The sequence below is a fragment of the Pongo pygmaeus genome, chromosome 3 (assembly GCF_028885625.2).
Source record: "Pongo pygmaeus isolate AG05252 chromosome 3, NHGRI_mPonPyg2-v2.0_pri, whole genome shotgun sequence".
NCBI classification, from domain to species: Eukaryota; Metazoa; Chordata; class Mammalia; order Primates; family Hominidae; genus Pongo; species Pongo pygmaeus.
In genome coordinates this window covers 8,476,931-8,501,158 of record NC_072376.2, presented here as the reverse complement: position 1 = coordinate 8,501,158, position 24,228 = coordinate 8,476,931, and the positions used below count along the sequence as shown (strand labels likewise).

The window sequence follows — 24,228 nt, the reverse complement described above, 5'->3', positions numbered from 1 at the left end:
ATGTCATGTGTGCTGAGAGGCTCTTTTGGTGGCTCCTGGCTCAGCCGATCATACATGTTTGAGGTTCATGGCCAGGACCAAGACATATTGGTCCGAGGTCAACACCTGTCTTCTGCGCTGGCCAGTGGGATTAGCATGTGCCTTATCTGCTGCCACTCACCTGTCCTGCCCCATCTGCACCCTGGGTTTGGCTGCTGCCCCTGGTTGAGGCAGGAGTGGCCTTGATTTCAAGGTCACGGTGTCCTCTGTCTTGATGGCTAAATGCTGTCTGATGTCTGAGTGTGTCTGGGTTTCTCAGGCCCCACTTGCCTGTTGCTGTCCCAGCCCCAGCGTTTTAGGTCCCCACAGAGCGGGGCGCAGTGCGGCACTTGAACAGCTATTCCTTCATCTTTTGAGTGTCTATGATGTGCCAGCCTCTGTCCCCGATCTCTGGTGTTCTTCATTTGTACTTTTCCCACATGACAACCTGAAGCAGGTCCCCAGGTCTCTTGCCTAAGGAATGGGTGACGCATATTTGCCACCAGGGCCCTTGGCAGCCTTGGCTGGGACTCTGGTTACCTGGACCCTGTTGCCCAGAACCTGAAGGCTCAGAAGACCATGGGTGATTGTGCTCGTCCCAGTAGACTGGCTGCTGGCAGCAGAGGCCCTGCCTCGTCTCCCTGTCTCTACCTCCTTTGGCTGTCTGAGAAGGCGATATATGCAGTAGGTGCTCAGTACATGACTGTACTGGACTAAGTCCGCTGGGTGTGTTCCTCTGCTTAGTTTTCCTTTCCTCCTTTATGATTCACAACCGCCCTGAAGAGGATGGCATTGGCTCCTTTACACACAAGGCTGTTGAGTCCCAGGTGGCCCCAGGGTGGCTGGGGTGCTCCCTCTGTGACTCTCTAGCTTCAAAGCCAAGGCCTTCCCACCATACCTTGCACCACATCCCTCCCCACTCCCATGGGACGCCCGCTGCTTCCCAGACCCCATCCCTTCCATCTCCTCCCAGGGCAGGTGCAGATCACGCCTCTGCCAGGAAGCCTCCTGGGTCCCTCTCATTTGCAGCAAACCTCACCGTCCTGTTTCCAGTGCCCTTTGCAGCCAGGCTGCAATAGCATCTAACAGTGACGGAGTGCTCCATGAGCTAGACTCTGCTTCACACTCCTATGCTCATATTATCTCATTTAATCTTCATAAACACCTCAGGCGGTAGGCGCCCTCATAGCTCCATTTTACATAGAGGGGAAACTGAGGCAGAGAGCCTTGGCAGCCTGCTCTTGGCTGTGGCACGAGAGATCCTTGGTTTCTTGGAGAAGTGGGTTTGTGTGGGAGCACTCACCCCAGGCGCCACCGCTGTTGAGCCATGCCGCTTCTTCAAATCCTTTTCGTTTGTTGATTAAAAACCCTTGCTCTGCTGCCTTGAGCCACACAGAATGTGCGGCGCCCTCCTTCCCCATCCCCAAGGACTTCAGAGACATGGCAGGCTCAGGTACCCTGGAAGCCTCCCCAGTGTACAGCTTCTTTTTCTCTTGTTTCTTCCTGAGTCCTGGTTTCCAGGCTCCCTTCCCCCAGGTGCTCTCTTTTGAGGGTCTGGGTTGGGCTGTCTTCTCTTTGGGTGTGAAACCTGTGACCGAGTGTCCTGGCAAGGTCCATTGGTGTGGCCCTTCCAAGCATAGGCGCCTCGGCCTGAACTGGTGACCCGAGGAGGGGAACAAGGCCATGGAGACCCCCTGAGCCAAGAATGTCAGCCAGAAATGAAGGCTTAGGGACTCTTTGTGCAGACAGAACTTACTCATCAGCCACTCCGTGCCAGCCACGGTAAGAGCTCCTTGATACCATCTCCCTGCGCTTCTTGCACACACAGTAACAGCTTGATAAGTAAATGGATGACTAATTGTGCTGCTGGCCTCCCATGAATGGGGGACTTGGCGAGATTCCCTGGGTCTGCCCGTGGGTCCTTGCTTGTTGAGTAAGTTGAGTGGCAGCTCATCAGGTTGAAGCCTCTCTCGGGGCCGTGCTTATGCGTAAGCCTCTAACAGGTGATGCCTGTCAGCTCTCACCAAGTCAGACAGGTGACCTGCTCAAGACCACACGGTCAGTGAGTGGCAGAGGCAGAGTAGGAGCTGGGCAGCCGACTCTAGAAGCCTGTTGCTGTGGCATACTTCAGCCCACTAGCTTGCCCAGGAAGCCTGCAGGCTGGACTTTCGCAGCTGAACGACTTGCATTCTAAGGGCGTCTCTTCTCTGGGCCTGCTCCGAGCCCCTTCTCAACTGGGAAGGAGATTTACCTAGCTCCCTGCCCACTTGCTGTGGGGTGGATGTGAGAGGCAACCTCCAAAGTGCTGCTTCCCCAGGTGTATCTGGAGCCACCTGAGTCTGCATCACCTGAAGTTTGATTTTAACTCAGGGACCCTGAACCGCAGGGAGATGCGTTTTGACAAATGCTTTCCAGGTGATCCTAATGTGTCCTGAGTTTTCGAGCCTTTCCAGTGGGGATGCATTCTAGCGCAGAAGCTGGGAAGGATGAGGAGGGCTGGTGCCTTTTGGGAATGCTAAGGGTGCCCACTTTTCTGGAATGTTCTCCCAGCTTTTTATTGCCCAGTTAGATTTCTGGCATCCCTGAACGTGTGCACACAATGAGGCGTGTGTGAAGCTGCAGCTGGTTGAGGGCTGGGGGTCTCTCTTTCTGAAACGGGAGCATATGGGGAGCAGGCTATGCTGGAAACACGGGCATGATGGAGGGTGCAGAATAGAGATCCACCCTCCCTGGCTTGTGTGCCCCCCTGCCAGGGCCCAGTCGAAGCTGTGGTTGGGACAGAGCATCTTCCTCGTCCCACTAGTGCCTGGACAGCTTCTGTGCAGCTCCCTGGCCCAGCCATCATCTTAGCTCTCTCATCTCCATGTGTGAATCACAGGAATGGAATCTCGCCTTTCCAATGGTGAAGTGACAGGTAAATCGTTTGTCCCCTCCTGTCTCCAATTTGTGTAGCTCAGAAGCACCTCATCTTTATAGGCGTTTGGATGGCATCCTTGAAACGGAGTGTCTTTTTGGATGCAGCTTTCTGATTGTCACTTGGGGATTAATCTCTTGGCTGTGAGGTTGCTAGGCTGGTTGCTAGGTAACTGCTGACTGGGAGAAGGTTCTGAGAGACTCCGCCACACAGGATGGCAGGAGGACTCCCCCAGCGGCGGCCAGCGGCTTGGGCTTCCAAAGAGGTTCTTGTCAAGGAAAGCAGTCGCTTAATTAACTGGAGGCATATTTACGCTGAGAATAAACACTGGCTGAGATGTTTCTCAAATTAACCAAACCTAAACATTTTTGAAATTGCACTTCCCCACTGATGCCTGCAGAGCGGCGGGTCGGGGCTGCTGGGGCCGCTGCTTGCAGTTCTCCTTCCGGTCTGGAGACTGTCATTAGGGGCCGTCATTAGGCAGGTGACAGGAAGGCTCCCTCAGGGCCCGCTCCAGCCCTTCGTGCTTCGTGGTTCCGGTGATGACTGGCTGCTGACACCGGAGAGGTCTCCACACCCTGTTTGCCTGTGATGTGAGGTCAGGTTTGGGTGGTCCAGCCTTGACCCTCATCGGGTACCATGTCACCCTGGGGCCTTGAGAGATTTCAAGGTCGGCTTTGCACAGGAACACCTTTCACCGCCAGCACGGGGCTGGGGAGCGTCTTGGCAGGAGAGTCCTCGTTAGTCTGTGTGGTTCTTGTGGTTGGCAGTCCAGACTCTGGTGGGGATGTCCTTCTGCATCCTGTCGCAGAGGACTCTGTGGGTGGTTTGTGTCTTTCCTTCACATCCCTAATGACCTTGAGCTTCCTGCGTGCCCATCTGTTTCCACACTCTCCAGTAAGCCCCTGGTGTGTTTCAAGATGCATTTCTTAAATATTTATGAACAGTGATGCCATTTCCTTGGCATTCAGCAGTGGGGGTGGGGGTTCTTCCCGTGGGGGTGGTATTGGAGACCCTGAAAGTATGTGTGGACACCCCCTCAACCTTTAGCTATGCGAGCATCTTGTAGGATCCTGGGGCTGTGGTTGCAGAGCCCACCTTCCCCAGGCCAGCTCTAGTGTGGGGGCTTCGGCCAGATCGGATACCAAGTGGGTTCACTCATCTCTCTGTGTGTGTGTGTGTGTGTGTGTGTGTGTGTGTGTGTATGTATGTGTTCACTTTTGTGTGGGTTACCTAAAATATTTAGTGCTGTAAACGCTTGAAGATGTCGGGATTCATCTTCTTTTTCCAAGTTTTTTCCTTTTTTTTTTTTTAAACTGCATTACTCAGCAGAAATGCTCATTTCCTTCTCCCTCCCTCTGAGGGTAGGAGGATGGGGAGAGTAACAGCAGCCACCCAGTGCCGTCGACCTGGCGCCATCGACCCGGTGCATGCCTGGGCTTGGGGCGCCATGAGCACTGTCTCGTTCACTGTTAGTAACAGTCTCTGATGGTTGACCCTGCTGTCCTGATTTTGTAGGTAGGGAAATAAGGCCAGAAAGGTTAAGGAACAGGCCCAAGGTCACCCAGCTAATGAGGGTGACACACCAAATCCCACTGTGCTCCGTCCATGCCAGTGGGGCGTGTAGGGCAACTCCCCTGAGGACCCTGAGCTGGGCAGTGGCCCCAGACCTGAGAGGGCAGACGGGAGCACAGCCAGTGCTGAGGCCGCTCACGCTTCCCTGTCCAGATGGTGAGCATTCCGAGAACAAGGCCACAGGCCATGGCCTTTCACGTGAGTGACCATGTAACTCCCGGCCCAGGTGGGGCCCTTCTGTGAGTGACAGCAGACACAGTGAGTGGCCAGGATGCTGGGTGGCGGCCATCACCCAGGACCCCCGAGCCTCGAGGACATGTATTCTCTCCTTATCAACTCGTCATAAACGCACGCTGAGGCCTAGCTCCTGTTTGTATTTCTCTGTTCCCGGCTGTTCTTTCCAGAAAATACTCCTCAGGTCTCCCTTGCCTTCCACTAGGGCTCATGGCCTCTTGTCAGCACCTCCGCAATAGTTTGCGACACCTTCAGCCTCCCGCCTCTCTCCTCTGGTCCACTCTTTATTTTTTTCTTTTTCTTTTTCTTTTTTGAGATGGAATCTTGCTCTGTCACCCAGGCTGGAGTGCAGTGGCATGATCTCAGCTCACTGTAACCTCCACTCCCCGGGTTCAAGAGATTCTCCTGCCTCAGCCTCCTAAGTAGCTGGGATTACAGGCACCTGCCACCATGCCTGGCTAATTTTTGTATTTTTAGTAGAGACAGGGTTTCACTATCTTGGTCAGGCTGGTCTTGAATTCCTGACCTCGTGATCCACCTGCCTCGGCCTCCCCAAGTGCTGGGATTACAGGTGTGAGCCATCACGCCCGGCTTGGCCCATTCTTTAAATAATTGTGGTAAAATATACAAAATATAAAACTTACCACTTTAAGGTAAGTGCCATATTAAATTCAGTGCCATTTAGTACATTCACCATGTTGTCCAACCATCATCACTAAGCTAGTTCCAGCACATTTTTATCACCCCAAAAGGAGACCCCATTCCCATTAAGCAGTCACTCCCATGCCCCTCCCCCCAGCCCCTGGTAGCCACAAATCTGTTTTGTGTCCCTGTGATTTACCTATTCTAGACATGTCATACAAATAGAATCTTATAAGATGTGATTTGACCATCTGGCCTCTTTCACTTAGCATGCTATTTCAAAGCTCAGCTACGTTGTAGTATTTACAAGTGCTTCATTCCTTTTCATGGCTGAGTAATATTCCATTGTACCGACAGACCACATTTTGTTTATCGAGTCATTGGTTGATAGACATTTGGGTTGTTTCCGCATTTGGGCTGTTGTGGGTAGTGCTGCTGTGAACATTCATTTTGTTTGAATACCTGTTGAATTTTTGGGGGTATACGCCCAGGAGTAGAATCGCTGGGCTGTGTGGTAATTTGATATTTAACGTATTGTGGAGTTACCAAACTTCTCCACAGAGCTGTACCATTTTACATTCCCATTAGCAATGCACAATGGTTTCAATTTCTCCACATCCTCACCAGCACTTGTTTGTTTTTATTTTATTTTATTATAACCATCCTAGTGGATATGAAGTAGTATCTCATTGTGGTTTTGATTTGTATTTTCCTAATGGCTAATGATGTTCTGCATCTTTTCATGTACTTGTTGGCCATTTGTATCTCTTCTTCAGAGAGCTGTCTACTCAAGTCCTTCCTCATTTTTTAATCAGTTTGTTTGTGTTTTTATTGTTGTTGTTGTTGTTTTGAGACAGGGTCTCACTCTGTCACCCAGGCTGGAGTTCAGTGGTGGGATCTCAGCTCACTGCAGCCTCGACCTCCTAGGCGCAAGTGATCCTCCTACCTCAGCCCCTGGAGTAGCTGGAACTACAGGCATTCACCACCACACCCAGCTAATTTTCGTATTTTTTGTAGAGACGGGGTTTCACTATGTTGCCCAGGCTGGTCTCAACTCCTGGACTCAAGCAATCCTCCTGTCTTGGGCTCCCAAAGTGCTGGGATTACAGGTGTGAGCCACCTCACCCAGCCGTGTTTTTGTTGTTGAGTTGTAAGAGTTCCTTATATATTTTGGATAGTAAGCCCTTGTAAGATATGTGATTTGTAAATATTTTCTACCATTCTATAGGTTCTTTTTTCACTTGCTTGCTAGTTTCTTTGATGCACAAAATTTTACATTTTTGGTGAAGTATCATTTATTTTTTCTTCTATTGCTTGTATTTTTGGTGTCATATCTATCTAAGATAGTGGTCCCCAACCTTTTTGGCACCAGGGACTGGTTTTGTGGAAGACAGTTTTTCTACTGACCAGGGAGCAGGGGATGGTTTTGGGATGAAACTAGATCATCAGGCATTAGATTCTCATAAGGAGAACACAACCTAGGCCCCTTGCATGCACAGTTCACAATAGGGTTCATGCTCCTATGAGAATCTAATGTTGCCACTGATCTGACAGGAGACAGAGCTAAGGCAATAATGCTTGCTCACCTGCCACTCATCTCCTGCTGTACCAACCAGTTCCTAACAGGCCATGGACTGGTACTGGTCTGCAGCCCGGGGGTTCGGGACCCCTGATCTAAGACACCATTGCCAAATCACATGAAGATTTTGTCCCTTGTGTTTTCTTCTAAGAGTTTTATGGCTTAGCTTTTATATTTAGATATTTGACCCAATTGAGTTAGCTTTTATATTCAGATATTTGACCCAATTGAGTTAGTTTTTATATATGGTGTGAGGTAAGGGTCACATTCTTTTGCATGTGGTCCTAACAGCATTGTTGAAGAGACTGTTCTTTCCTTATTGAATGAATGGTCTTGGCCCCCTTATTGAAAATCAGTTGACCCATGGACTCATAGTTTTGTTTCTGGACTCCCAATTATATTACATGGATTTATATATCTCGTCTTATGCTAGTACCACTCTGTTTTGATTATCATAGCTTTGTAGTAAGTTTTAAAATTGAGAACTCCTCCAGTTTGTTCTTTGTTTTCAAGACTGGTTTTGAAAACAGTTTTGGCTCTTTAGGGTCCCTTGTAATTTCCATTTTCTGCAAACAAACAAACAAAAAGACCTTTGGGTTGTTGACAGAGATGGTTTTGAATCTGTACATCAATTTGGAAAGTGTTTGCATCCTAACAATGTTAAGTTTTTCAATCTATGAACACAGGGTATCTTTCCTTTTATTTATGTCCTCTTTAATTTCCTTCAAAAATTTTTTATAGTTTTCAGTGTACAAATTCCTTCACTTTTTAATGTAGGCAGTAAACTACAGAGGTATTAGTAGTACTTGTGACTTTGTCACCAATGCATATCACAGGTGTTTTTATATCACATTGTAGCTGTGGGACATTGTGATCTTGGGACAGTGTTTATTGCTCATGGTTCCTTTGAAGCCACAGTATCAGATCTTGTTCAGTGTGTTAATAAACACATACATATCACAAATTTATAATTTTGTAATATTTCGATACCAGTATTTCAATATAATCAATTTTCTTTGCAAGTGTATGTATTGTGTTTTATGCATTTAAAACATCATTCTAAGGATTTGTGGTTTCACATAGCTGCCAAAGAGGTCAATGACACAAACCTGGTGGAGCCCTGCACCCTCTGCTCCAGTGCACTATCCCTTAACACCCACAGCAGTGGGGGCTGGGCCACCTTGGGCCACCTCAGGGCAACTGTGGGATGCACAACAATGAGTACAAATCCCTGCCCAGCAGCTATAATCCCATTGCCCCTGCTTTAGAGCTTTTACTGCCAGCTGCACAGAAGTGATATAAATTTCGGGATAATGTAGACCCTGCTGTAATACACACATGCGTGCACATCAGTGGTAGGCATCTGTCCTTCAGATGACTGCTTGTGCTGTGAGAAATGCTAGTTTGTCACAAAGTGGCAGTTGCTTCCTGGGGTCCTGAAACACCCGGGACCTGTCTGCTTCCAGCGTCTTGGTGTGGCAGACAGGCACCTTTGTCGCTGGGCTCGTGTTCCCTCTCCTGCAGGATGTGTGATGCTGCAGCCACGCTGGTCATAGACACTGGGTTTTTTGATGCTTCAGGCCCGTGGCACAAACCCTTTCTCCCTGCTGGACTCCCATTTCCCTCCTCCCTGGTAAGCTCCTCCTCCTTTGGGACATGGACACCTCCTCCCAGAAGCCTTCCCTAGCAAAGTTAGCGGGGCTGGCTCTTTAGCAGTTCTCAGCCTGTGTTGGGAAGAGTTAACACCAGGGTGACGCTGTGGGACCCTACAGCCCTGCAGGGCTGCTCAACCACGTCAAAGCACCTGAGAATGTCCCCTGGCTGCCTGGGGATTCCAGTAAGAAGGAAGAAGGCGGGGCCTTTTGGGACTGAGGTGCTTTGGCCATCATAGACCCCTTCCTTCATTAAAAAAAGAGAAAATTTTGACTGCTTTGATCTAAAGATGAATATAGTCCAGGCTGGGCTCCTCAATATAGATTCACCAGTGTCAGTATGATGATGATGATTTTTTGAGACAGGGCCTCGCTTTGTCACCCAGGCTGGTGTGTAGTGGCACCATCTCGGCTCACTTCAGCCTCAAACTCCCAGGCTGAAGCGATCCTCCCAAATCAGCCTCCTGAGCAGCTGGGACCACAGGTGCGTACCCCCATGCCTGGCTAATTTTTTGTTTTTTGTTTTTGGTAGAAATGAGTTATCCCTATGTTGCCCAGGCTGGTCTCGAACTCCTGGGCTCAAGTGATCCTCTCGCTTCGGCCTCCCAAAGTGCTGGGATTACAGCATGAGCCACAGCACCCAGCCTGCTATTCTTATTTTTTCCTTTGATTTTTTTTTTTTTTCTTTGAGATGGGGTTTTGCTCTGTAGCCCGGGTTGGAGTGCAGTCCACGATCTTGGCTCACTATAATTTCTATCTTCCGGGTTTGAACGATTCTTCTGCCTCAGCCCTCCGAGTAGCTGGGATTATAGACACGCACCACCACACCTGGTTAATTTTTGTAATTTTAGTAGAGATGGGGTTTCACCATGTTGGCCAGGCTGGTCTCGAACTCCTGACCTCAGGTGATCTGCCTGCGTCAGCCTCCCAAAAGGCTGGAATGACAGGCGTGAGCCATGGCGCCCGGCCTTTCTCCTTTGATTTTGAAACAAAAACTTGAACATGTTCATGGGTTCCTGCAGGCACTGTGGGCCCAGGTGTGGGCCCTGCACTTCCTGTGCCTGGCGGAGATGTGCGCCCTGGAAGAAAGGGCCGGCTTCTAAGGAAATGCCCTTCTCCCAACCCAGAGACTGCCTGGCCCACCTGGAGAAGCCAGGCATGGGAGTCAGACACTGTCTACCAACCCACAGGGGCGTGGACGGAAGAGCTGCCCTGGATCTGCTTCCTTCCTGGGCAAGATCGTTTGCTTAATAAAACCAAGACAGCCAGCACCTCCTGCAAACTAAATCCACGTTCTGTTCGATGTGTAGACGTTATTCTGGGTCAGCTCCAGGTGCCCAAGAGTTGCTCAGTGTGTGTTCATTAGGAGATGGAGTATCTGCTAGTTGTATTCACTCACTCACTCACTCACTCACTGAACGTGCAGGAGGCATCTTCTCTGTGCCAGATGTGTGAATCACAGCCCTGCCCTCAGGGGCTCCATCTGTGGGAAGATGAACCGAAAGGAGAGGTGAGTGTAACAAATTACCACCCATGCCATGGCTGAAGACGGCGCACGGGCATTCTCCCCAGGCCTGAAAGTCAGAAGTCCTAAGTCAGTTTCATTGCACCAAAATCAAGGGGTGTGCAGGGCCCCGATCTGTCCAGAGGCTGTCAGGGAGACACTGTTTCCCTGCTGCTTCTGTCTTCTGGAACTGCATGGGGCTCCTGGTCCCATCCTCCGCCTTCACATCCTGTAGCGCAGTGTCTTCAAGTTTCTCTCTGCTCTTTTCTCTGTCTTCAAGACAGAGAAAAGGTGATTACCTTTAGAGCCCACCTAATCATCCAGGATAATCTCCTCTTCTCAAGGTCCTTGACTTGATTGAATCAGCAAAGTCCCTTACCATATACATTTCCGGGAGTTGGACCTGGGTGTCTTTAGGGCCATTACTCAGCCAACGACAGCCACTTTGCCTGGGCCCAGTCATGTACATCTGAGCCTCAGTTTCCCCATTTGTAAAACACAGTCAGTAATACTGCCTTGCAGGTGTTGTGTAAGGAATATGCAGACTTTAAATGCTGACCAGAGTGCAGAAGGCGGCAGACGTCTCCAGAGCTCCTCCTAATGGTAGTGTTTTGTTGTGAGAGTATAAAGTCTGGTGGGGGGTGTAGCTTGAGGGCCCCCAGGAATTCTGCCCAGATGTGGAATCCTTTGTTTATTCCCTTGCTTCCAGCTTAGGCTACATGCGGGAGGCATCTGGAGAGTTTTAAACTTGCTGTGCCACTATCATTACTTGGAGTGGGGTCCAGATGTTGGGGACATTAGAGCCTCCCGTGATTCTCATTGGCAGCCACAGTTGAGTCCATTTTGTACCCAGGCTGGAGTCACTGCGAATGGCTGCCACCTCTCTTTTTGCATAGCCAACACCGGCCTCTTAGGATCACCTGGGTCCTGTTGGCAGACTTGAAGGTGCTGCCTTTTCAATGACAAGGCCTTTGTTATGTGTCAAGAAAGGCATTGAATTGGACGGTCTCCAGCTTCTGCCCAGCATGGAGACTGCAACATTGTGTGGGAGTGGGGCTCCCATAGGGTAACAACGGCTCACCCGGCTCACCGTGCCCACTGTTTGCCAGCCATGGGGTCTCCTGCATGCCCCACCATAGATGCAGGTGCTGGGCTGGCATCCCCCTTTCACAGGAAACCAGGTGTTGGGGCGGATGCCCTTTGCAGGGTCACTGTGTGTGGCCGAGCAGGCCAGGAACCCGGGGTTATCTCACTCTTAGTCCCTGGCAGTGAATGGCTAGTTCGTCCGTCTTTTCAAGTATTTTCAAATTGGTTGAAAGATGGAGTTGCTGGTGGTCGTGGTTCTCCAAGATGCTTACGATCATGGCATGTTGTTGTAGAGAAAGCTTAAAAGATACTGCAAGGTCCTGGAGGAAACGCCAACGTCCGGCTCAGTAACATCATCCATTGTTCCAGAATTCTTCTAAGTATCTCATGGGGAGGGAGCAGGGACTTAGGAAAGTCTCCAAACTGTGACACACTTTTATTTCACTTTAATTAGGAAAAAAGAGATGCTGGGCTCCTTGGTGCCTGCATGCACGATTGGTGTCCCGATAGAGGCTGGGATGTTCCAGAGCCTTCCTGGGGCAGGGGGCCTGGCCAGGGCTTTGAAGGGCAAGGAGGAGAGAGGGCAGGGCAGCCTGGCATGGTGCAGAAGGAACAGGGTAATGGCAGAGAGAACAAGCGCAGGGGAGGGGAGCCGGTCCTGACTCCTCTGAAGTCACTCTGCTATTAGGGGCCCCGTAACAAAGTACCACAAACTTGGGGGGACTCAGAGCAACAGAAATTTACTCACCCACTACTGGAGGCCAGAAGTCTGAAATGAAGGCGTCGGCAGGGCTGTGGTCCCTTGGAAACCTGCAGGGGAGACTCTGTCCTTGCCCCTCCTAGTTCCTGGAGGTTGCCACCATCCTTGGCTTTGCTCTGTAGACACAGTGCTCTAATCTTCCGTCCTCACACGGCCCTCTCCCTATGTGCGTGTCTGTCTACATCCAAATTTCCCCTCTTTATAAGGACACACCAGTTTGGTTGGATTAGGGCCCACCCTGATGGCCTCATTTGCAAAGATCCTATTTTCAAATCAGGTCCCCTTCACAGATCCTGGGGGCTGGACTTCAGCATCTCTTTTTGAGGGGCCCAGCGTGCTCTCAACTCGTGGTCTCTTGTCCTTCTCCTGAGATGCATCAGGGCGTGAGGCATGGTTTCCCCACTTCGGCGATGAGATGTGGGGCCCAGAGAGGCCGGGTGACCTGTTCAAGATCACACAGTCAGCAGCTTACAGGATTCAATTCCGAGCCAGCTTCTGGAGAGGCCCGTGGCCCTCTCTCTCCTTAGGCCATGGACCCCACGCTGTGCCCTGCAGTGGCTGAGGAGACCCTAGCCCCAGAGTCTGCACAGGGCAGGGGGAAGAGAGAGCTCAGCCTGTAGGGGAGCGCTTTGCCACACCACGGGCCGCCCGCTGACTCTCCCTGGATGTATTTCTTTGCCCTTCTCCCCTTGACTGTTCCAGGGACTCTCGCATTCTCGTTGCACGGTTCAGCAGGCTCCTCAGCCGTCGGGCCCAGGATCCTGGAGGAAAGGCTTGGCCAGGTTTCGGAGGACAGCCCTGAGGAGGCGGTTCCCCTACAGCCCTGCAGGAGGGAATGGGGGTTCTTTTTAAACCTAGACAGATGGGGTGCCAGGAGCCAAACTGATGTGGTTTCCCAACTGGAGAAACAGGTTTAATGACGCCCCATCTCTTCAAGAACTTGAAACCCTCTTCTTTTTTTGAGACGGAGTCTCACTCCGTCGCCCAGGCGGGAGTGCAATGGCGCAATCTTGGCTCACTGCAACCTCCACCTCCCGGGTTCAAGTGATTCTCCTGCCTAAGCCTCCTGAGTAGCTGGGATTATAGGCACTCACCACCACGCCTGGCTAATTTTTTATATTTTTAGTAGAGACGGGATTTTACCATGTTGGCCAGGCTGGTCTCGAACTCCTGACCTCATGATCCACCCGCCTCTGCCTCCCAGAGTGTTGGGATTACAGGCGTGAGCCACCACGCCTGGCCCCTGAAACCCTCTTCTAACAGGACATCTTCACCTGTGGTGGCTTGGGTCTCTTCTCAGAATAGTGTTTTCAGATGCACAGAATAAAATATAAAAGGTTACGAAGGAGGCCAGTTAAATGGAACCAAGTCCTTCTGGACCACCCTGAGTGAGGCAGCCCTGCAGTGTAGACTTGGAGAAAGGCAGGTAGCTGGAGCCTGGGCAGGGTGGCCCCCGGTGAGCATGCGACAGGGCAGCTGGTTAGAGGGTTGAGAGCCCGCTCTGCTGTCTGCCAGGCGCCACCCCGGGGCCAGTGAGGAGATGAGAGTGAGGATAACAGCAGCGACAGCAGACGGCTCCGCCATGCTCCCCCCACCCAGGTGCTGTCTTCAGCATCCCGTGACTGTCCCTGGGAAGCGCTCCTTTCACTGCCATTCACAGGCTGGAGCCAGGTGCTAGACTTCCGGCCAGTGAGCTAGAGCCGCAGGGTCGGTGCTCCGGCCCCTGTCCAGAGCCTATTCCCACCCCAAGCACCATCAGGGCTTGCGGCTATCATCCCCAGGCGGCCCTCCCTGGCTGAGCTCCTGCCACTGCCTCTGGCTGCCACGTGCCTTGGACGGCTGTGCCTTCTTTCTCCGGCCAGCTCTGCCTGCTTCATCACAGCTCCGCGTTCTGCTGCCCTGGCCCAGGTGATGTGCGCTGGCCTGTGGACTGCAGCTGTGATCTGGACTAAACGGCGCCTTTCTCTGTGGGCGCTGCGGCCCTCGGGGGCAGCCTGGCTCCATTGTGTCTGTGTCCCTCGTCAGGCATAGGCTCCATATGCACTGTAGGCCGTCCCAGTAGACTGGAGTTTCTCTGGCCCTTAGAGAGGGTGATGGCACTGAGAAGGCAACCTACGGTCGGGGTTGGGGGAGTGGAGGCGGGAGACGTGACTGAGGAACTGGCAGGACATGGGGACCAGGAGGATGGGCCTCCTCAGAGGGGATGTGAATCTGCCTGCCAGGGGCCTGAGGGGTCCCTCCCTGGGTGAAGGGACACAGAGGGGACAGGTCTCATTGGAGTTGTAGTGGGTGTGAGCTGGGGAGATGGGAGGGCGGGCGGTGGGGTGTAGCAGGTAGCCAGGTGGAACGCGAGAGCAGCCTGGGCTGGGGTCTCAGGGTCTTGGTGCTGCCCTTGTCCTGCTCCGGGCACTGTGCTGACAGCACCTGGGACCGAAGAATCTGGCAGCACAATGGGCAGGAATCTGACAGCAGAGAGGCCACGTCCCTCAGCTCTGAGCCACCTCATTCAGCTGGTCCTGCGGCCAGGGCTGTCTGCAGTCAAGATGCAGGCTCAGGGACAATTGTGAGGCCTGGAGATGAAGACCCCCAGGAAGTGGAGGCAGGGGATGAGCTGCAGTTGTCTAATGTGTCTCTCCAGGCATCTGCAGCCTTGCAGAGACGGGGAGGTGGTGGAGGTGTCGTCCCATGTCATTGGCAAGGAGTCTGTGGCTCAGAGAGGTTAAGGGACTTCCAAGGTGGTGAGGCTGGTAAGCTGCAAAGGTGCAGAGCTGCAGGCAGAACTTGTACCCTGGGCCCTGGTGCTGGGGCCTGAGCAGCTTGCAGGGGGTGCATAGGGGCTCCCAAAGAGAAGGAGGGTTAGCCTCAGCATTCACGGCAGAGTGGTCGCCCGTCTTCCAGGTGACCATGCTGCGCGGCTGATAGGACACTTTCTCACGCACATCTCCTGCTTCCCCAGGACCAGTGCCTGGGATGCCCTTGGTCTCCTTTCACAGACGGGAACCGGGGGCCCCGTGGTGTCAGGGGACTTCAAGTCTAGAGTTCCTGAGGCGGGCAGGGCTCAGGAGGGGGCACTCTGCTGGAGGGTCTGCCCAACCGAGCTTCGGGACTGCAGCTTTAGAAAGTAGCAGAGCTCCCCAGTTCTTTAACCTTGTTGGCTGTAGGGTCTGTATGTGGCCAGGGGAGAGTCCCAGCCCCTTGCAGCCCCCAGGCTGCTGGGAGGGGCGGTGGGGAGCGAGCAGCTCTGTGCATGTTCAGACTAAGATTATGGAGGCCCTGCCATGTGCTGGCACCTGGCATCTTCCCACCCGGCCAGGGAGCCCCATCGCGCTCTCTGCCTCTCTGGGCGGGCGGAGGGCCATCTGCACACTGTTTTAGCTTTTTATTGATTGATTTATTTTGAGGTGGAGTCTTGCTGTGTCACCCAGGCTGGAGTTCAGTGGCACGATCTCAGCTTACTGCAGCCTCTGCCTCCTGGGTTCAAGCGATTCTCCTGCCTTAGCTTCCCAAGTAGCTGGGATTACAGGTGCGCACCAACACGCCCGGCTAATTTTTATTTTTAGTAGAGATGGGGTATCGCCATGTTGGCCAGGCTGGTGTCGAATTTCTGACCTCAGGTGATCCACCCACCTCGGCATCCCAAAGTGCTGGGATTACAGGTGTGAGTCGCCGCGCCCAGCCCGTTTTGGCTTTGAGACATACTCTCGTCCCTGCCAGGCTCCCTGGCAGCCGGGTGAGTGCCTTCACGGTCCAGGTCCGGTGTCATCTAGTGCCCCATGCCCTCTGGCCGGGGCAGGCTGTCCCCCTCCAAGCCAGCTGTCTTGCAGCTGTCGTGAGTTCATCTGTAAACACCAGCTGGGGCTGTCCAGTGCTCAGCACACCATGGTGAAGAAAACCGAATCTCTGTCCCTGAGGACACTTAACTAACCACATAGGAAACCGCCGAGGGTGAAGGCCGATGGGGCTGCAGAGGCTCTGTCTTTCCTGGTCCCATGCAAAAGCAGGCTGGTGTCCATGCGACACTGTGTCCCCGCAGCGAGCCCAGGGCTTAGGACACGTTTGCTGAGCGGATGCTTGGCTGGTAGCTGATTCACCACGGCCCTGATGGGGCAGTGGGCAGCCCAACCCCGCTTCTCAGACATGTGTTTTAGTGGCCCGAGAGCTGCCTGGGCAACAGTGGGGCTTCTTCTTATCTGTACCCTGAGCTTTCTGTGCAGGACCTTGGGTACTAAAAATAACTAATTTAAAATGAAGGTCACTTATGAATATGGTGAAAAATTAAAATGTTACCAAAAAATTGCCCAGTGAACAGTGATGCTCCTAACCTCTGGTGCCCAGCTGCCCTTCCCAGGTTCTTCCAGAGACAGTCTCTGCACATGCTGTGTGTGGGGGGGCCTGCGTGTATGGGTGTGTGTGTGTCTGTCCTGCTGCCTTCCGGCCACCCCTGACGGTCCCGCCTCTGCCCACAGGTCTCCGTGCTGGTCCTCTTTGCCCTGGCCTTCCTCACCTGCGTCGTCTTCCTGGTCGTCTACAAGGTGTACAAGTATGACCGCGCCTGCCCCGATGGGTTCGTCCTCAAGGTAAAGCTCCGTTTTCCCCCAGAGGCCCTGGAACGCCTTTGCACCGCGTGTTCTCTCCCTTGAACTCAAGGCCGCTCCTGCCGTCTCCCCCGGCTGGCCCAGGGAGAGGCCTTAGAGCAGCAGGGGGCCAGTGTCAGGAGTGTGCCTGCGGAAGGGCCACCTGGAGAGCAGGGCAGGTAGGCAGGGGGCACATGAGACCCACAGGAAGGAACTCCTGGACTTGGCCCCTGGGAGCTGACCTCAGCAGTCTGGGGAAGGGCCCTCCTCAAAAGTGGGCCCAGCCAGGGGCTGCCGTGGGAAATGCCCAGGATGATACCTACTGGGTCCCAGCGGATTGCTCTGGGGGAGGAGGGAGAGAGAGGGGACAATGTCCGCCACATAAAAGAGGAGAGGACGTACTGGGGGAAGCCAAGTGCCACAGAGAGGAAAGCCTTGCCCAAGGCCACTCTGGGAAAGGGGAGCAGGGCTGGGGGGTACACCCACCCTCCTGTCCCACCGCGGGAGCCACACTGGTCCTGGGCTCTCTACAGGCATGGAAATGCTCGCTTTGCATATATAATACTCATTCCCAAAAGCCCGCAAGTGGCACGCAAGGCAACGGGATTAAAGAAAGGGAGGGGAGATAAGGGTGGAAAGAGAAGATGGAGCCAGGGGAGGCCTGGCCATGCATCACTTAGTGACGGGAATACGTCCTGAGAAACGCATTGTTAGGCGATTCCATCATGGTGCCGACCTCACAGAGTGTAATGTACACACCCACGCGGCCCAGCCTGCTACACACCAGGGCTGTAGGGTATGGCCGACTGCTCCTAGGCCACAAACCTGGACAGCATGTTGCTGTACTGAACGATGTAGGCAGTTGTCACACGATGGTAAGTATTTGTGTATCTAAACATAGAAGAGGTCCAGTAAAAACACAGTATAAAAGATAATGCATGGTTCACCTGACTAGGGCAGTTCCATCATGAATGCAGCTTGCAGGACTGGAAGCTGGTCTGGGTGGGTGAGTGAGGGAGAGGGTGGTGAGTGAAGGTGAAGGCCCAGCATGACTGTGCACTCCTGTAGACGGAGTGAGCGCTGGACACGTGGGCTACACTCCATTCATAACATACTCTTTCTTCAGTAATAAATTAACTTGAGCTCACTGTAACCTTTTTACTTCATAAACTTTTGTGTGTGTGTGACGGAGTCTCGCTCTGTTGCTCAGGCTGGAGCGCAATGGCGCAGTCTTGACTCACTGCAACATCTGCCTTCCGGGTTCAAGCGATTCTCCTGCCTCAGCCTCCCGAGTAGCTGGGATTACAAGCATCCACCACCACGCCTGGCTAATTTTTGTATTTTTAGTAGAGATGGGGTTTCACCATGTTGGCCAGGCTGGTCTTGAACTCCTGACCTCAAGTGATCCACCCACCTCGGCCTCCCAAAGTGCTGAGCTTACAAGCATGAGCCACCGCACCCGGCCCATAAACTTTTAAAATTTAAGTTTTTGACTCTTTTGTAATAACACTTAGCTTAAAGCTCAAACACACTGCACAACTGTATATTTTTCTTCATGTGTTTTTTCTATTAAAAAAATTGTTAATTTTTTTTTTTACTTTCAACACATTTTTGTTAAAAGCTAAGGACACAGACATACACATCAGCTAGGCCTGCACAGGGTCAGGATCAACAGTGTCACCAACTTCTGCCTCCACACCTTGTCCCACTGGAAGGTCTTCAGGAGCAGTGACAGACACAGGGCTGTCATCTCCTAGGATAACAATGCCAGGCCAGGTGCGGTGGCTCATGCCTGTAATCCCAGCACTTTGGGAGTCCTAGATGGGCAGATCACCTGAGGTCAGGAGTTCAAGACCAGCCTGGCCAACGTGGTGAAACACCCATCTCTACTAAGAATACAAAAATTAGCCAGGCATGGTGGTGGGTGCCTGTAATCCCAGCTACTCAGGAGGCTGAGGCAGGAGAATTGCTTGGACCCAGGCGGCAGAGATTGCAGTGAGCAGAGATCGCACCACTGCACTCCAGCCTGGGCAACAGAGGGAGACTCCGTCTAAAAACAAAACAAAACAAAACAAAACATTGCCTTCTTCCAGAATCCCTCTTGGAGGAGCTCCCTGAAGCTCTTTTAGAGTTAACATTTTTTTTTTTTAATAACTAGGCATACACTGTAAAATACTGATTAAAAAGTATAATATGGTAACATAAACGAGTAACATAGGCGCTTATTGTCACTGTCAAGTATTATGTTCTGTATGTAATTGTACGTGCAAGACGTTTATGCAGCTGACAGTGTAGGGGGTGTGTGTACACCAGCACCTCCGCAAAGTGAGGAGTGTGTTGTATTCCGTCCATACAGTGGCTGCGAGGTCACTAGGCGACAGGAGTTTTCAGCTCCGTGACAGTCTTATGGGGCCACTGTGGCATGTGGTCCATCGTTGACCCGAATGCTGTTATGCCGTGCGTGGCTGTAAAACGCGCTTGCTGTGGGCTCCCGTTATCCATACACTCCGTAGCTGGCTCTGAACTTCCCAGAGTCAGTGTGAGATGCTCATTTCCAGGGCTTGGCACTGCTGAGATTAAAATAAAGCAGGAGAAGCCAACTGTTTCTAGCACTGAGCACGTGCACAGGGAAGCCTGGCTTGGCAGCTGTCACTGGGTTGCTTGGGTTTGGTTTTCGTTTAGGTTTTGTTTTTTGCTGATATGAGGATGCAGAGAGTCCTTACGCGATTAGCAGGAAAGGCTGGAATTCACGTTGTCCAGCCCAAGTCCCTTTTTCTCCTTCCACGTCATGCTGTCCTTCAGGCTCCCGACATTCAGCTCTTCCTTCCTTGGGCAGGCATGTACGTGGCACCCACCCCGTGCCAGAAGCTCTTGCTATTGTTCTAGCTGCTGGAACACAGCCGAGAGCCAGTCAGGTACAGCCCCCTGCCTTCACAAGGCTCTTACATTCTCAAATGAATGGTGAGGAAGTCAGTCGTACACTGAATGTGAAGGCTATAGACAGACAGGAAAGAGGGCCCAGGGCTTGGGCATGGGCATGTGGGTGGCAGTTTCTAGAAGGACGGTCCACATTAGAGGAGCAGGTCTCCAGGAGGTGAGCCAGGGAGCTTGCGGGTCTTGGGGGAGTGTGCCCAGCCGAGGAAAGCCTCCACCCTTTCACTCATGTTTTATTCAGCAAGCCCCGTCCATGCCCTAGGCTGGGGCTGGGAGAGTTTGAGTCTGTTTTGGAGGCTGAGAGGACACCAGGGCTTTACAACAAACAGAAGCAGAGGGTGCAGGGTTCAGGGAAGGAGGGCAGTGCTGGCCCTGACCCAGTGGGAGGGGGTGTGTGATGTTAGAGGAGCACAGAGGGAGCAGTAGGTGGTGGGGGCGTGCTGGTGGGGCTGTGCTGGTGGGAGGCCAGCCGCAGACACAGGGAGGCAGTGGAGGATGAACCAGCTTACAGCCAGACCGGGTGCACCCTGAGTGCCAGGCACAGGCCCCTGGAGGAGGGGGAAGTGATAGGGTGATCTCTCGGGTCACCTGGCGAGGCTGGAGGTTGGAAGGGAGAGACAGGGCAGTGAGATGACCAAGGAGACTGCTGCAGTGGCTGAGGGAAGAGAAGACCGGGGCACTGGGGATGGAGGGGAGACTGCAGACTGGAGGACTGATTTAATCTGAGAGGCAGAGGGGTAAAAGGGGAGGGCCTGGTGCAGAGCTAGTTACTGAGGGAGGCCGATGTCATGGAGAGGGAGCACGGGCAGGCCCAGGAGCTGGCCCTGAGCAGGACAGAGGACAGCAGAGGACAGCCTCCTGGAGGCCAGAAGTTCCCACCGAAACCGGCTACTTACAAATAACTGAGGCCAGTGGCTTCACCAGCTGCCCTGGAGCTTCCATCCTGGCTTATCCTCTCTGGGCCTGGAGCAGGTTCCCCACAGGGAGGAGGGGGTGGCTAAAACTGCCTTCCCCATCCTGCAAGCCCACGTCCCGCTGGATACCTGGCCTGAGTGGGAGATGACCCAGGAGATGAAGCCCCGGTCCTGTGTGCAGCTGCAGATGAGACTGGTGGCCACAATGGAAGGGGCCTGGCACCTTTTGTTTAAAAGGTGCTCCAGGTGGTTCCCATCCACAGCCAGCCTTGGGAATTGCGAGTCCCCTGATAAGTTGTTCTGGAGTGATGTCCTGTGGGACTTTGGCATTTTCCAGTAGCATCTAATGAGGGGGTGTCCTTTCCGGAGAAGGCACCTAGGAGGGCCAGGGAGCTGCTGGTCTGTATCCAGCTGCCCTTGGCCGAAGCTGGAGAAAGGAGAGGCATGAGCTCATGAAGTCCCCCCGCCCTCTGTCCTCCAAATTTGTGCGTGTGCTTGTCACACACCGACGCTGGGCAGCTCGTGTGGGGCTTTTACACGTTACTCATGGAATGCACCCAGAAGCCCTGTGAGGTGGATGCTGTTATATCCCCATTTTACCCGTGGTTAGAGGGTGTACAGAGGCTCTTCGTGGAGCCCCAGCTCACCCCCCTCAGTTCACTTGGTACGGTCAGCATGTGCGGTATTTACTAAGTGCCTCCAACTGTGTGCACGCTGGACTTGACACCTTGAGGGCAGGGACCTCAGAGCCCCAGGCTGTGGGGAGGGGACAGGCTGTTTCTGGGCAGCCACTCCCAGTGGCCCCAAGCTAAGGCATATCATGAGGAGGGTCAAAAAGGCAGACGTGGCCTGAGAGGACACTAGGTTTCTACCTCTGCCTTTTTTTAAAAAAAACCATGAAATTACTGCATGAGTTTTATAAAACAGTTTTAAACATAATGGGGAAAGTGCCCCAAATCCCACATTTTTATACTGGCTCTTCCCTTTATATTGGCCATTTTTTTTTTTTTTTTTTTTCATGTAGACAGGTTACACATTCTTGCTATGTTGCCCAGGCTGGTCTCGAACTTATGGGTTCGCTCAAGTGATCCAACCTCAGCCTCCCAAAGTGCTGGGATTATAGGCATGAGCCATCGCACCCGGCCCTTAGTGGCTATTCTGTTCCAGTGCTGAGTGCTGGGTGCTGGGAACACACTTACTTAGCTACCTCAGTCCTCCCATGCCCCACAAGACAGGTCTGTCATCAGCTTCACTTCACGGGTGAGGGAATGAGGCCCAGAGAAGTTGGGGAACCTCCCCAAGCTCCTCCACGTGCAGGCCCAGCTGAGTCACGCTCCCCTCGAGGCACAAGCCCCACAGGTGAGGGCAGCTCTGTATGAGATGGGTATGGGGGGCGGCGGGAGCATCTCAGAAAGCCTTCCCCGGCCCATCTGCGCTCACGGCAAGGCCTCTGTGTTCTGCTTCTGCTGGGAAACCCCCTGGGGTGCTCGCCACCACGGGCACCAAGATGCCTCCCTAGCCTTGCCTTCGGGCAGCCATGTTGTGTGGGAGGCATCTGGGGACTCCATCTGTCCTTCTCCCTGGGCGGGGCACATGGAGGGCAGGGCCGTTTCTGAGCCATCTGGTATGCCAGCCCTGAGCGGGGCCGCCACTCCACAGGTGTTGGCCGCATCAGGTCTTGCAGGGCTCTGCTGGGTGCCGAGGTGGGAGGGAAGAGGGGAACCCGTGGTCCGTTTCCCTGAGGGATGATGAGCGGCAGATGGAGAGGACAGCGTGAAGCGGTGTGGCGGTGAGGTTGGAGGGGAGTTTGGCCTACAGAGTCTTCCTGATGCACGTGCTGCCGGTCTGAATGGGCTGTTTGTTCTGTAGCGTGTCAGGTGCTTCCCGACGTCCTGGTGGGGCTGAGATCAAGACGCTGGTGATAAAAGGGCTGTACTTCAGTGGTGTCTTTTGGCTTTATCTTTTCTGTCCACCCTGTGACCTGTGCACATCCTGGCTTCTTAACTTGAGCCACTGTGCATTGACTTGAGTCCTCAGCAACACGGTGGTGTGACTCATTAGCCGCATTTTATAGGTGAGGGACCTGAGATTCACAGGGAAGACACTCCTCACGTGAACTCAGCTGGTACGGTGGGCCTGACTCCAAAGCTTCCCTTCTCCTGTAGCGCTGCCCTCCTGCCAGTGGCAGCCCCTGAACACTGGACAAGGGGCAGTGTTGGTGAGAAGCACATTCCATTTGTCATTTCTCTTCTGAAAATAGCTCTTTGCTCACAAGGGCCTTGCAGGTATAAAGTATTCTCATCTTTAGACTTCAGGGTTCAATGAGCTGGTAACGAAGAGAATGGATTCCTCATGGGGGCTGGGTGGCATCAGGAGCTGATCCCTGTACACCTGCCTTAAGCCTGTGGAGGTGAGTCACTCACCTCCGAGGACAGGCTGCAGCCACAGCTGCGAAAAGAGGGAAAACACCCCCGGCCCTGCCTGAACCACAGGGCCTGGCCTGCTGGGAATGGGGGTGTGGATTTGCTGCCAGAATCCACTTCCTGATGAACTTCTGTAAGACCCAAGTGCTGTCTAGCGCACTCCCAACCCACGGCCCCTCCCCACCCCCTCGCCATCTGCCCAGCTCCTAGTCATGACCACCTAGTGGCTGTGTGTGCCAGCGCTGGGGCACAGAGCATCACATCTGATCTGTCAGCCACCACCTAAGGTAGGTACCACCCTCCCTCTGCAGAGGACGACACAGGCCTGCCACTTCCTGACGCTACAGCAGCATGAGCTCGGATTTTCTAAGTGAAGACCACGGGCAGGGCAAGGGGACCAGCAGGGCTGATTTCAGCAGTGCTGGGGCCTGGGCTGTATCGTGCTCCTTTTGGTGGTCCTGGTGCCTAGCACAGAACCGGTATGAGCTAAACTTGATGGGCAGCCCACCTGCTAATCTTACTCTGACATTCCTTTTCCTAAACATACAGCAGGCATCCAGCGTAAGAATTATCCAGATGGAGACAGGAGCTCACTCCCTTAGAGAAAGAACAAGACACGCCAGGTCACACTCAGGCCTCCAAATCTTCTCATGCGAGAGCTTTTCTATGTCTGAGATCTCCTTTTTCCTCTCTCAGTGAAAACGTGTTTAGCCCTGTGTCTGCTCCTGACACTACATAGCAGCCAGGCAATGTCACATGAACCAGCACATTGGAGGGGCCTCTGGATTCAGAGCATTGGCCCAAAGTGGCCCCACGTTGGGTAGAAGTTGTGTAGACTGCGGCCTTAGCCTTGGTTCCATTTGCAGGCCTGACTTACAGGGCAGGTGTAGGCTTCCCTGAACTCAGGTCCTCCTCTATAAAATGAGCTCTGTAATTGCTGCCTTTGAGGGCACCAAAGGGTGAAACCTCTGTGAAAGCTCCAGTGAGTGAGGTGGTCAAGGCAAGCTGGGATCCATCTGTCCGGCCAGTGTGCCCCACGGCAGGGACTGGATGAATGTTGGCCGGATTTAAAAGACTGTTCTGACCAGCGCCCCCTGGATAGAGCTTATTGTAAGGCCTTCCTTTTCTCACTCTTCTGTCTTTGGGTTGGGTGGGAAGTCTTGGATCAGTACCTTGGGTGACACAGTATGGGGTCATGGAATTGAGGTTGTAGTCACCTGTCTGGGTCTCACTTCCCCCATCTGTAGAGTGGGACTAGTGGAACTAATGGAACTCACCTCACAGAAAGAATGCCTGAAAAGCATCCCACACACGGTCAGTATGAGAATGTCAGGAGGGAAATGCGAACCTGAGCAGTTCCCTTTTCCTGCTTGCCAGGGATGGGGGAGATGGGCCTAGACACAGCAGGACAGCCTCAGG

At 53.1% G+C, this 24,228-nt stretch overlaps 1 protein-coding gene across 3 annotated transcripts in view; it reads left to right on the top strand.

Annotated features, from left to right (window-relative positions):
- NSG1 (neuronal vesicle trafficking associated 1) overlaps positions 1-24,228 on the top strand; it is a 34,579-nt gene that overhangs the window by 6,618 nt on the left and 3,733 nt on the right. For all 3 annotated transcript variants that reach the window (XM_054484365.2, XM_054484366.2, XM_063663520.1), the window contains one exon: positions 16,431-16,541. In XM_054484365.2, coding sequence (XP_054340340.1) covers positions 16,431-16,541 — 111 coding nt within the window. The remainder of the gene's footprint in view (positions 1-16,430; positions 16,542-24,228) is intronic.